Source organism: Gymnoscopelus braueri (genome assembly GCF_963280865.1).
Source record: "Gymnoscopelus braueri genome assembly, chromosome: 5".
Lineage (NCBI taxonomy): Eukaryota > Metazoa > Chordata > Actinopteri > Myctophiformes > Myctophidae > Gymnoscopelus > Gymnoscopelus braueri.
In genome coordinates, this window is record NC_137606.1 from 53,849,711 (window position 1) to 53,864,710 (window position 15,000).

At 41.5% G+C, this 15,000-nt stretch overlaps 1 protein-coding gene across 1 annotated transcript in view; it reads left to right on the forward strand.

Annotated features, from left to right (window-relative positions):
• grm5b (glutamate receptor, metabotropic 5b) overlaps positions 1-15,000 on the forward strand; it is a gene marked incomplete at both ends in the record, with an annotated part of 153,864 nt that overhangs the window by 110,554 nt on the left and 28,310 nt on the right. Inside the window, 4 exons of the mRNA XM_080429309.1 lie at positions 816-937; positions 4,184-4,308; positions 4,927-5,095; positions 7,155-7,281. Coding sequence (XP_080285435.1) covers positions 816-937; positions 4,184-4,308; positions 4,927-5,095; positions 7,155-7,281 — 543 coding nt within the window. The remainder of the gene's footprint in view (positions 1-815; positions 938-4,183; positions 4,309-4,926; positions 5,096-7,154; positions 7,282-15,000) is intronic.

Sequence of the window (15,000 nt, forward strand, 5' to 3'; positions counted from 1 at the left end):
TTCATAAAATAAACAGAACATGTAGAGTTGATGCATGCATGATGCCTGCCCCATCTCTGAAACAGTGCTCCTCAAACGTTTTCGATGTCAAGAACCCCAAAAAATGTATATGGTCACAAACCCCTATCTGGAAAAAAACTTGCGCCATACCCCCTTACAACATTTGTGTCATATTCCACTTATTTAAAAAATAATAGCAAATAGCAAGACAATATAGTGGTGGAAAAAGTACTCAAATTTTTTTCAAAGTAAAAGTATCAATACTGCTATATAGAAATTCTCTGTTACAAGTAAAAGTCCGGAATTAAAAATGTAGGCTAGTAAAAGTACAAAAGTATTGGTATCAAAATGTACTTAAAGTACCAAAAGTAGAACGTACTCATTATGCAGTATGTCCCATTTCACAAGTTTTCAAATGTATAAAAATCATTTGAAAATAGCAGATCTTGAAAAAGGTCCACAATGCGTCGCTTTGCGACGCATTGTGATCTGCTATTTTCAAATGGCCAAAATGCATATACTGTAGGGCTGAATTCGTGGGTAATGTATGTTTTTGAATAATATTTTTCCGGGTTTGTTACTTTTTGGGGGATTTTATGTTACTTTATTTCGGTTCCAGAACACATATTGCACTAAATCCCCCCCAAATAACGACCAACAACAACAGGCACATTATGCAAAAAAATTAATAATGTCATACATTATTACATACATTATTTTCAGGGGGTGCTACAGACCCCTCAGCACCCCTACTTCCCGCGGCTATGCATTTATTAATTGTAGGTTTGGTGATGAGACCGTGTTGTTCTCTGCAGAGCACGACTCGCTGCGGCAGCAGTACGCCCAAGACACCAAGATGGGCTTCGTCATCAACGCCATCTACTCTATGGCATACGGCCTGCATAACATGCAGCGGACGCTGTGCCCAGGCTACCAGGTGAGTTACCGCCTACCAGTGGTGGAAAAAGTACTACTCACATTCTTTACTTCTGTTACTTAACACAACGGGTGCCAGAATTGTATTAAAACAGATTACGTTCGGTGCCAGAAATCTCACCGTTGCGCTGCGCTGCACTGTTTAAAGCTCTAGACTCCATGACGAGCAATCCATGCAAACAATGCCTGCGTGCACGATGGTCCTGGCTAACGCCTGGAACTATAACATCAACAGTTTTCAAATGTATAAAATGTAAAAAAAAAAATAATTTGAAGATAGCAGATCTACAAGCTCACAATGCGTCGCGTTGTGAGCTTGTAGATCTGCTACTTTCAAATGGCCGAAATGTATATAGGGCTGAAGTGGGTAATATATGTTTGGTAATAATAATGTAAATCTACAAAGTAACTAGTAACTAAAGTTTTCAAATAATTGTAGTGGAGTAAAAAGTACAATATTTGCCTCTGAGATGTAGTGGAGTAGAAGTAAAAGTATAGACAATTGGAAATACTCCGGTAAAGTGAAAAATACCTCAAAATTGTGCTTACTGTAGGTACAGTACTTGAGTAAATGTCACCTACTCCATGGCATACGGTGTGCGTAACATGCAGCGGGCACTGTGCCCAGACTACCAGGTGGAGATCACTGCCTTGACTGATAGATGGGCTGATGAATGGAGGGAGGGAGGGAGGGAGGGAGGGAGGGAGAGAACAAGGGAGGAAGGGAGGGAGAGAACAAGGGAGAGGTGCATGGAGGGTAACAGAGACCATATTACACCCGTCCTCCACAACCGACTGTACACTGGCTTCCTGTCAAATAAAGAATCCACTATCAAATCCTGCTTACCACCTACAAATGTGTTTTATATTTTATATATCAACGCATAACATAGAATAGAATTAAAAACATATATATAATATCGAGCAAAAAATGCAGATCTACAAGCTCACAGCGTGCCACGACGCGACACGTTGTGAGCTTATAGATCCGCTCTTTTGCTATAAAAAAAAACAGTACATTTTTTCCCACAAAATCGATTTGTAAATTCCGTTATCGATAATACATTTTTTTAAATCTTTTATTTATTAACCCATTAAGACCTGAGGCCGCTTCTAAACATTTTCAAAATCCAAAAAAAAAAACGGAAAGAAATATTTAAAACATAATTTTCACGATTTTTCAAAAATAGCAGATATACAAGCTCATAGCGTGGCACTCGGTGCCGCGCTATGAGCTTGTATATCTGCTATTTTTGAATAGCCAAAGAAATCTAAAGTGAAACAGATGCGTTCCAGGTCTTAATGGGTTAATTAAATTGATACGTTCAAATAAGCTTTATTTGAACGAAAGAGCCACATTTTCACTTTCACGCAGGCAACTTACTACAGTATGCAACAGATGCTGCGTCAGGCTACCAGGTGCACAGGGCTGCATTATATGAATGATAAACATGTATTGACCTGGATCCGGATCAAGCTCACTCTGGGGCGAGCGTGAACGTCTAATAAATACTGCATGATGTCGATTCCCCCCCCCCAGCAGCACCTCATTCACTGATGCAGAGCTCAGATCTCACGGTCCATCTTTATTGCGTGGGTTAGAAGCTACTTGACACGACAGTTACAACGCCTGCGGTTAGAATGCGATGACTAGGGGGGCGATGACCTTGATTTTCTGTTGTACGACAGAAAATCTGTTGCGTTTATCTGCTTTCAACCTGGTTACCTTTCAACCTATTATACGTCATTAAGGATGGCAGGTTTTATTTTTCTTCAAAAATTCAGTCAGACACTTAAACCGTTTATTGCAATGATATTGCGTTGAATTTGTCTGTGCTCCTATGATACTACAGATTAATCTGTGCAAGCGTGACACAGCCTCTGAGATCGCAAACCCCCCTGAAGCAGAGACAAAAGATAGAGATAGGAGAGTTATTACATGGACATGACAACAAACCTCTGAACCTTTCATACAGCAGATCCAGTGGCGCGGGAAGGGGGGGGCTATGGGGGCTGCAGCCCCCCTGGTGATGGGAGCAGCCCCCCTGGTGATGGGAAGAAAAACATTTTTTTTCTTTTATTTTATTTTTTATAATATATATATATTTTATGGATCATAGCAGTCTGTTACGGTCATGGATGAACTTCAACCTGGTGTTTACACTGTCTTTCTGCCTTTTTGTGTGGGGAAAAACACAGAAAACCCCCAAAAAATCACAAAAAAAATCGTCCCCCCGACGCACAGCCCCCCTAGGTATTAAGGACTTCCCGCGCGCCTGAGCAGATCCACAGATATTAAAAAAAAAAACATGATAAAATCTACAACAGTTGGTTAGATCGAGGGAAAATTTACAGTGAATGAGCATTTGGGACCAGCTTGACTTCCGTGTGCCTGCCTCTACAATCACGAGGGTCACACTCAGAAATGAAATCGAAACGTTCCATATGTCTCACACGATGACAGAGATGTTTGGGCTGTCCTGCCTTCATCGGTGTGTCAAGGTGGGAGAGCCGAAACGTCTGTGAGGCATGGCTTATGGAAGAATACAGAAAACGGTTTGATTTTATTTCTCAGTGCGACCCCTTTCTCTTTGAGTTGTGGAACAGTTTATTATGACAACGGAGCACGGAGGTAATAAGAGACAAGTCTGTGTTCATGTACCAGCGTCTGATATCGTCGAATTTGGGCAGAAACCTTGTATCTCCATATTTAAACGTTTTATGTTTTCTTAAATGATTACCTACTCATACATACTACAGTGTCACACAGCAAAAATAGCATTGTGAGCTTGTAGATTGGCTATTTTTGCATAGTAATTACATAAGTGTAATATGTTATAAGTACATATTTGGATCCATTGGAACACAGGTTATTTTTTGGTTTTGGACATAGGCCTACAAGATTTCGACCCGACAGCCACGATATGTTAGGATATGCGTCGTTCAGTCATCTAAAAATGACACTATACTGTAGGTTCACCTCCATTTCCAATGACTTGTGATTTAGAATTCCTGAATGTAAATGCATTGTTCGATCGCTCTAATGCTGTTTTTATTTATCATTGAACACTTTCGTTCTTGTTACAAATTGTGTACAGGTGCATAAGATAAGAGTAACTTTATTTTGTTCTGCTTCCTCAAACATTGTATTGAAGCGAATAATATAAATGTATACTATTACGAGGACATTTTAAAAAGGTATATAAGGTATGTAAGAATAAAAGTATATTAATTATGTGGTCTATAGGGTCTGTGCGATGCCATGCGGCCTATAGATGGCGCCACCCTGCTGGACTTCCTGATGAAGACCAACTTCACAGGCGTGTCGGGGGAGGGCATCTTGTTTGACGAGAACGGAGATTCTCCTGGAAGGTAAATAAATACAAAACAATTCAGGGAGTAAACCTTTAACCAGGGTAAATCACATTGCGATTTTTTTCTCCTTTTCAAGTGGACTCTGCTTCATACTGGTTACTTCCCAGTACAACCACAGTTTGATACTGTTGTACTGGGAGCTGACCAGTACAGCCACAGTTTGATACTGTTGTACTGGGAGCTTCCCAGTACAACCACAGTTTGATACTGTTGTACTGGGAGCTGACCAGTACAGCCACAGTTTGATACTGTTGTACTGGGAGCTTCCCAGTACAACCACAGTTTGATACTGTTGTACTGGGAGCTGACCAGTACAGCCACAGTTTTATACTACATGATTAGTCACCACTTCCACTCTTCATGAATAACAAAGCGTCTTTGAAGTGTGTCGTTTCTTTGTGAGGACTGTGTTCGTCGTGACATTGTGTGTGCGTGTGTGTGTGTGTGTGTGTGTGTGTGTGTGTGTGTGTGTGTGTGTGTGTGTGTGTGTGTGTGTGTGTGTGTGTGTGTGTGTGTGCGCGTGCGGGTGCATGTGTGTGCGTGCGTGCGTGTGTGTGCATGTGTGTGCGTGCGTGCGTGTGCATGTGTGTGGGTGCACATTACTTTTTGGATCAGATATGAAATCATGAACTTTAAGAAGATGGGGAAGGACTACTATGACTACATCAACGTGGGCAGCTGGGACAACCGCGGCTTGAAGATCGACGACGACGAGATCTGGGCCAGCAAAGACGTCATCATGAAGTCTGTGTGCAGCGAACCCTGTGCCAAGGGACAAATTAAGGTGACAAGACCACAGCAACACAATGAATGGTTCTAAACCTTTTTTAACCACTTTGAACCCTATAACATCCCTATTCTGGGGCAAACACTGGGTGAAAATAGCAGATCCACGCTCTTGTAGATCTGTTAAGCTTGTTATGAGCTTGTAGATCTGCTATTTGACCAAACAGGTTTGATGTAGAGAGAAAAAAGGAGAGAGCCTATAGACCTCTGGTCAATTAACATAAGTGGCAGGTGGTTCATTTCAGTTTGATATAGAGCAGTAATTCTCAAACTTGTTTTGTTCCAAGGACCCCCATTTTCAGATGGACCCCCATCTGAAGATGCTTTGTGCCAGAGACCCCCAGAAGAGAAGATTTATGTTGAAAAAAAATAATATTAAAAAATTGCAGATGTACAAACTGACGTGCTGTGAGCTTGTAGATCTGCTATTGTTGAATAGCCAACGTATACATGGATAAAGTGGTTAAAATGTGATGCTGTATTACCACATGCTGGGGTCCCCAAACCCCACTTTGAGAAGTGGGGTCCTGACGAAGTTCGGACGTCACTCCAGCTACCCCTGGGTCACGGAAGTATTTTTCCTATTGAAAATCCCATAGGGAAATCTTAGATCGCGTCATCTAAGAACCGTGTTTCAAAAATAACAAATCAGCCCCGCAATTCTGTCATGTATGTGACTCTGTGTTGTTCATAATATTGACTTTTTTGCAACTTACAGTCTTTCTGTACAATATTTCACATTGTCTCCCTATTGAGACAGCAGCAACAAAAGAATAAGAAAAGTAAAGCAAAACAAAAGACAGACAAAAAATAAGATAAAAATCAGAAGTAATCAAAGAGAAATATACAAGCATGGAAGAACAGAAGAATGTATGTATCCTCATTCCTCACACATACACTGTAACACAATATATATATATCCACACATACACATAATACATATCTCTTTATAAAATTATAAATCGTATCAAAACTCAATGCGTGCAAAAGGCGTCCACTTTTTGGTAAATTGCTCGCTTTGTAGCCTCACCAAATAAGTGATTCTTTCCATAACTCTAATCTCTTTGACTTTATTCAACCATTGTTCGGGGGTCGGAGGGAGCAGACCCAACCAGTTAATTGTGATGCATTTTTTGGCTGCCGTTAACAATATCTGAAGGAGGTAAATATTCTTCCTGCCTTCGAAACCCGTCGGCACAATTCCTAGAATAGCCGTCTTGAAATCTTGTGGTACTTGAGTATCAAATACTTTATTGATGTCGCTAAATACTACATTCCAAAACTGCCGCACTTTAGGACATGTCCAAAAGATATGTGAATGGTCGCCAACCTGCTCACCACATCTCCTCCAGCAATAATATTGACTTTTGATAACGTCTGTGTTTGGGGGAAAATGTATTAAAAATATTCTTAAATAAATTAGTAGCCTACTTTTACACTGCCAGCTGATGCTTCATTATCCATTATGAGTAAAATCACCTGGCTGACTTGTTTATTTTTGGAACACAGTTCCCAGGGGGATGGCGGCCTCTAGTGGCAGTGATGTCAGACGTCGGTTATCTATACGAACATTAGGCCACAGACCCCCATTTGATTAACCTGACTCCGCCAAATGGAAGAAGCTTGCGACACACATTTTGTTTCACAGCCTACTTCCATCTGAGACTCCGGTCGCAGAATCGATGCAAGACGGCGTTTCATTTTTTAAAGCTACTTGGCAGGTGATTGGATGATCCCGCCCCTAGCAGCCGCTGATTGGTTGGTACATGCAGCGAACGGGTAGCTTTACTCCCTGAGCGATCCCAGATGCAGGGTGTATTGTGAAACTCAATATCGCCCCCACCTGTCAGGTTACCATTTGATAGCCAACTTTTTTTCTCTGGTACCCCAATCTACCCTTTAACCCGTTAAAACGGTGTCATTTTTGATTTTAGCGTTGGCAAAAAAAAAGAAGGAAAAAAGCCGATCTACAAGCCTGTACATCTACTATTTTTGAACATTCTTGAAAAATCTTGAAAGTGTTTGAAAAATGTTGAATCATTTTGCATGTTTTCCAGGTGATCCGTAAAGGCGAGGTGAGCTGCTGCTGGACCTGCACTCCCTGCAAAGAGAACGAGTTTGTGTTCGACGAATACACCTGCCGAGCCTGCGAACTGGGCTCCTGGCCCACCCATGACCTCACAGGTGTGTGTGTGTGTGTGTGTGCGCATGCATGCACGTGTGTTCGTGTGCGTGTGCGTGCCCTGCGTGCGTTTGTGCGTGTGCGTGTGTGTTTGAGAGTATTGCTACTAGTAATACTAGTAATTTGCTAGTGCTACCTCTACTCAACTTCAAGTCAATGTTTACCGGTGTAAAAACAAAAAGTGGGGGAAAAGCATTGTTGTAGAGTTCCATCATTTGCAGTTTAAGCAAGGGGTAATGAATGGAGATGGAGGAAAAAACTGGTCAGATATGCTCAATATGAGCCGTGTAAAATATATGCAGTACATAATGGGCATGGTTACAAAATGGGATTAAAATGAGGCGGTTCAAATAGCAGTAGATACAGAGGTGGACAGAGTATTTGACCCCAGTACTTGAGTAAGAGTACAGAGTACTCCTGGTTAAATTTACTCCGCTACAAGTAAAAGTAGCTCAGTCAAAATGTTACTCAAGTAAGAGTAAAAAAGCACTTGCTTTTAAATGTACCTAAGTATTCAAGAGTACATGCTTTTAAAAATACTTAAGTACAAGTAAAAGTAAAAGTAAATTTCTTATTTTTTGCATCAATGAATTGCTGTATTTTTTAATATGGGTTTTTAAGTCCAATTAGAGCAGCATTGGTTCAAAACGAGTAAACTAAATTAATATTTTTATAGCCTAGTGGCGCAGCACAAAATAACCAAATAACCACAACATATTACATTATACTGTTTAATATACTGTCTTGAACAAACTAAAATAAGTCTAAAACCTCAGCAATTCCAATGCAACAAAATAACTCCTCATCTAAGCAGTAGAAGTGATGTTAGGTTTTCAATGTAGTTAGTGGGTGTCAGGACCTTCACATGATCAGGATCACATTTTGTGATTATGAGTACTTCCTCCACCACTGCTTGGTGTCCACATCACAGGGATGTTCACACCGAACAAGTGGTGAGGAAGGCACAACAGCGGGCCATACTTACATACATACAGGCCACTGAAGCAGGTCAGTATGGACCCAAAGGTCCTACAGGCCTTCTACAGAGGAACTGCAGTAGTGGTAATGGTACGCTAATCAATACAGAGGTTACTGTATTGATACAGCAACAATGCTGAAATAAATATAACCTATGGTGCCACATATCACAAAGAGTTCATGTCTGAACCTCAAACATGAGCATTTTGCAACATTATCTTTTGCAACTTAAGACTATAAGTGCAAGAAATGGAAGAAAAGAAAAAGAAGAAAAAAAGATCTATTTGGGCCTGCAATTGAAGTGTTTTAATTTGTTCAATACTTAAGGCTTTGCATTTGCTGTTTAACATAATCCGTTATTAAAATTGGCTATTGGGAGGGCCGACTAGCAGACGGGCGGACCTCTGACGTCAAAGATGTGACAACGTCCATATATATGGGCATACAAAAGGGACAAGGGCTAACAGATATCTCCATTTATGGGCAAAAAAGGGACACAGGTAGACAGACAGCGGCAGACATCTCCATATATGAGCACAAAAGGGACACAGAGTCAGTCAGACGTAGCCTCGATCTCCAGGCTTTTATTGTTTAGTTTTGCTAAAAAATAAAAGCCTGGCCCAACCATAGCCCGTACTGGGTATGAGGAAGTGTTTCACTTCCCAACCAACCAGAGTGCAGTGGGCGTCGCTCGTAATGTTGTGTTAACGGGGCGGGGGTTGACGGACAGATCGGTGAACCAATGGGATCAGCCGCAGTCTCTCGCCGGCTCTTTACACCCGCCCCTTTATACACGAAATCAGGAGGGTTGGGGCAGGCTAGTCAGACGAGTACAACGGGTACTCTGACAAAGCCCCCAACACTATGACTCAGAGGTGGTCTGCAGGGACTTTACCACTGTGCCACCCGAGCGCCTATCTTGGGTCATTTGATCAAGATGTATAACTCAGATCTTCCAGATTCCATTCTAACTGGCTATGACTCTGCCTTCCAAAGTTTTCACGCCCTTGGTAGGCAACCCGGCCTGGCAGCGCTCCGAGGAGCACACGTTTCTAGTTTATCTTTTCCATCACTTTTTAGAACTTCATTTCATACTGGAAGACAATTGAAGTTTGACTGGGCTGAAACTTTATCTCAGTAAATGACATGGAACTCCATATTTGGGCATGGCTGACATCATAGTGACAACATAATGATGAAGTGAGCTTTGAATCAGCTCAGCTTAATACCAGACTGCACAGTGTGAATGACACACATGGAGAGAGACATCGAGGAGGCTTTCAACCCCTACAAGAGAAGCTATTAGCAGGGATCCAAACACTTGATATTCATCTGGTAATTGCCCTGTATCCAATCCAATACAGTTGGACCATTACAGCCCATTTATAGCTCAAGCTTTGACGATGAACCCACTGTTACCGACAACAAGCCAGCAGCAAGGAAACTCAGAAGAAGAAAGACCTTACAGTAGTCAACAGTCTACAGAGACTTTAACGCAATTGAAAGTAAAGAGACATCATCTGACTGACACAGGAAAGAAAACTCACATCCGTAAACAATGTGACAAGAGCTTCAGTCGTCACCTGAAGACACACCAGCGTATCCACACGGGAGAAAAACCTTTCTATTGTAAACAGTGTGGCAAGAGTTTCGGTCAGTTAGGCAGCCTGAAGACACACCAGCGTATCCACACGGGAGAAAAACCTTTCTATTGTAAACAGTGTGGCAAGAGTTTCAGTCAGTTAGGTCACCTGAAGACACACCAGCGTATCCACACGGGAGAAAAGCCTTTCCATTGTAAACACTGTGGCAAGAGTTTTACTGAGTTAATTAACCTGAAAACTCACCAGCGTGTCCACACTGGAGAAAAACCTTTCTATTGTAAACAGTGTGGCAAGAGTTTCAGTGAGTTTGGCACCCTGCAAAAACACCAGCGTATTCACACTGGAGAAAAACCTTTCTGTTGTAAACAATGCGATAGGAGTTTCAGTGTGTTGAGTACCCTGCAAAAACACCAGCGTATTCACACTGGAGAAAAACCTTTCTGTTGTAAACAATGCGATAGGAGTTTCAGTGAGTTAAGTAACCTGAAAAATCACCAGCGTGTCCACACTGGAGAAAAACCTTTCTATTGTAAACAGTGTGGCAAGAGTTTCACTGAGTTTGGCACCCTGCAAAAACACCAGCGTATTCACACTGGAGAAAAACCCTTCTATTGTAAACAGTGCGATAAGAGTTTCAGACAGTTATGTCACCTGAGAAGTCACCAGCGTGTCCACACTGGAGAAAAACCTTTCTGTTGTAAACAATGCGATAGGAGTTTCAGTGAGTTAAGTAACCTGAAAAAACACCAGCGTATTCACACTGGAGAAAAACCTTTCTGTTGTAAACAATGCGATAGGAGTTTCAGTGAGTTAAGTAACCTGAGAAGTCACCAGCGTGTCCACACTGGAGAAAAACCTTTCGACTGTAAACAGCTGGTGTGACAGCAGCTTCAGTCGGTTCGACACTCTAAAGACACACCAGCAGCGTATCCACACTAGAGAAAACAACTCTTCCTAGTAGGGGTGTAAAGTACCAAACCACACCTGTGTACCGGCCCCATACCAAACCGAATGGTCCGTACCAAATGAACCCATTTCTTCTTTTTTTTTATGCGGAACTAAACTATAGAGTGTCCACACTAATATATTAAGCTGCTGCACCATACCCATTCACAACAACACCACTCCACGTTCAGCGGGGTGTTGGGTAAGAGGAGCACTTGTTTTTATGAACTCAACGTCCTTAACTCATTGACTGCCATGGACGAGTTAACTCGTCGAATTCTGCCGTTGGCCACACTGCCAACGACGAGTTTGGACAAGTTTTTGAATTATTATAATTTTATTTTTTTCACACAGAACCAGGAGATAACGTGATCCAAAGATGTACTGCTCCATTCACTTCCTGGTTAACTTATTACTTAAAAATCCTGTATCTCGGCTCCTGTGTTTTTCTTCTTTTTTTTAATCTTTTTTTGCCGAAAATTTATTTTTAACGGCGTATAGCAAGCAAACGGGAGGTCGCGATGATTTTGCGGAAGCACAGTGAAAACCCTCCGTGATTAACAACCATCTGGGGATCGATCATACCGGAGATAAATATTCTGTGACTACTTGATACAGATGGAACCAAATGGACCCGTGATCCATGTTTTCATACCACCCTCTCATATTGAACTTTTGAAAAGAGTAAACCGAGAGTAAACCGTTTATGAACTGCTAAAATCAGTTTGTGTGCCCCACTCAGCCAGTTTTGGAGGCGGAGTTGTCTGTGTATAAGTCATGTGGCCGTCCCTGTCATGAACTCACACAGTTCTCTTTGACCATTTACTGTGTTAATCAACAAAATAGGTACAGCTGGTCAGGATTATATAACAACCCTGCCTGACTAGTCTACTGAAAGGGTGTACTCAATGAACATTAATTGCATTCATCACAGTCCCCTTCATGTTGGTCAAATTAATTTTTCCTTGATAAATAAAGATCTTGTTTTTTGGTTGCCAATGTGTGACCGGTGACCCCAACGGCACCCTCCCACGACCCCACTTTGGGTTGCGACCCATAGTTTGAGAACCGCTGTGCTAAATACTAGTGCTAGCCGAAACTCCGGTGAAATTGATAGTTTTAAACCCTCTAAAGGGATCTAAACGTTGTGCTTACCTCGACAACAAGTGTTGTCCCTATGGACTACTTTGTTTGGGCTGTTTGCTGGATTCTTTTTTTTAACGAGGCAATATTGTGAGCAGTCTACAAGATGAGCGATTGAAATGTGGAGTGAATGTGTGTGCGTGCGTGCGTGTGTGTGTGTGTGTGTGTGTGTGTGTGTGTGTGTGTGTGTGTGTGTGTGTGTGTGTGTGTGTGTGTGTGTGTGTGTGTGTCACGAACTGACGCACGAACGTGCGACGCAACAGCAACAGCATCCTCCACGGTATCACCGCCAAAACCCTCAATAAACTTCAATATGTACAGAACTCAGCCGCCCGCCTGCTCACTCACACCCGCTCCAGAGACCACATCACACCAGTCCTCCGTGACCTCCACTGGCTCCCGGTCAAACACAGAATAAACTTCAAAATCCTCATCATCACCTACAAAGCCCTCAACCACCAGGCACCCCAATACATCTCCGACCTCCTTCACAACCACGTCCCCACCCGTTCCCTCAGATCCAGCGATGCCAACCTCCTCAAATTCCCCACCAAAAAAACCAAGCACACCTGGGGTGATAGGGCATTTTCCGTTGCAGCACCCACCCTCTGGAACCCACTCCCACCTCACATCAAAACCGCCCCCACCCTTGCCGTGTTCAAAACCTCTCTCAAAACCCACCTCTTCAGAACTGCTTTTCCCACCTAGCCTGATCTCCTACCACCTTTTCAACTGCCATTCAACTTTTGTTTTATTCCCTGGCCTTCTGCAGCCTTTTAACTTTTTAACTTTTTATTCTCTAGATTCTCTTATTAAAGTTGTTTTGTTTTTGTTTTGTTTTTATTTTGCTCTTCTTAGTTTAACATGTAAAGCGTCTTTGAGTATTCAGAAAAGCACTATATAAATCCCAGGTATTATTATTATTATTATTAATAAGTATCAAAGAAATCTAATACTCAAGTAAAGTGCAGATCCTCAGAATATGTACTTAACACATTGACTGCCAGAGTTTATTCATAATGTACTCACCCCTGTGCCAGCAATTTGCGTGTTTCCTTTTTTTAAATTTATTTATTTTTCATTCAAATTGTTTGTCTAGCTGCGGTTTTAAACACATACGATAGATCGACCAGCAGAGAGCAGCAAATAGACACCTTGATCACTCACTGACTCGCTCAACCCCCCCCCCCCCTCCCCCCCAAACAGGCTCAAACAGTCAATACGTCATAACCGGATGTGACGTTTTCAGTGGTGGAAAGTAACTAAGTACATTTACTTAAGTACTGTACTTAAGTACAATTTTGAGGTATTTGTACTTTACTTGAGTATTTCCAATTTCCAATACTTTTACTTCTACTCCACTACATCTCAGAGGCAAATATTGTACTTTTACTCCACTACAATTATTTGAAAACTTTAGTTACTAGTTACTTTTTTAGATATAAATTATGATATTACGAAACATACATTAACCACCTTTAGCCCTATTTTATACAAAGGCTATTTGAAAATAGCCGATCTACAAGCTCACAACGCGTCGCTTTGCGACGCGTTGTGAGCTTGTAGATCTGCTATTTTCAAATATTTAGTACTTTTACTTTTGATACTTTAAGTACATTTTGATGCCAATACTTTTGTACTTTTACTCAAGTAAATTTTGAATTCTGAACTTTTACTTGTAACAGAGTATTTTTATATTGCAGTATTGGTACTTTTACTTAAGTAAAGAATTTGAGTACTTTTTCCACCACTGGACGTTTTCGACAATCGCTGATCTGGCTTAAGGACGATGTGATACACGACGACGATGACTGTTCGTCACCCAGACTTAAGAAAATAGAAGTGGAGCTCTCCGTTCGTTTTTTATACCGTGTGAAAAAAACGTGTTTTTCCCTATTCTGGCCTAAAATGACCGGGAAAAAAAAGAGAACCGGAAACGGAATCTGCGTCATGAAACCGGATCCCGGGGAGTGTGAAGTAAGTGGAAAACGAAACTGATGATGAAAAATAAACAGAACAGCGCGATCACAGATTAAACAATGAAAATTCCAAAGAACGCATATATGCGTTCTTCAGAATTGCGGCACGCAAGCGATGGATTCGAAAAACGCATTAATTCGATCTAGGCAATCAATGTGTTAAGTACAGTACAGTACTCAAGTAAATGTACTCCGTTACTGTCCACCTCTGAGTAGATATCATAACAAACGTGGCAGTGCAGCGACAACAGAGCGCACCAGCAGTCACAGATAAAAGTAATGCTGTGTGGTTGCCTGTGTCATCAACAGTCTGATGGCAGCCAGAATGCTGCTCAGATGTCTGGTGGCCCTGGCCGCAGTAGCGGCGCTAACAGACAGTGGTGGAAAAAGTACTCAATTGCTTCACTTAAGTAAAAGTATCAATGCCGCAATGTGGAAATACTCTGTTACAAGTACAAGTCCGGAATTCAAAATGTACTCGAGTAAAAGTAGAAAAGTATTGGCATCAAAATGTACTTAAATTGCCAAGAGTAAAAGTACCCATTATGCAGAATGTCCCATTTCAAGTCTTCAAATGTATAACAATCATTTGAAAATAGCAGATCTACAAGCTCACCATGCGTCTGCAAATGGACGAAATGTATACAGAGCTGAAGTCACTAGTAACTAAAGGTTTTCAAATGATTGTAGTGGATTAAAAGTATAACATTTGGATCCAAGATGTAGTGGAGTAGAAGTAAGAGTATTGGAAATGGGAAAGACTCAAGTAAAGTACAAATACCTCAAAATTGTACTTAAGTAAATGTACATAGTTACTTTCCACCACTGCTAACAGATTCTGGCTGGGGTGACGAGTGTCCTTGATGATCTGCTCAGCCTTGGCTACGCACCATGTCCTACATTGCAGATGTACAGATTTATCGGTGTGTAGACTAATTTCCTTTGACTCCTGCCGTACATAAAGTATGAGGGCTATACAAGTTACTTTGCCACACCATTGTGTACTGTAGCTCCAATGTGTTATTGTTGTTTAGACGTAACTATGGTTTCCATCTGCTTGGTTTGTGTTTTA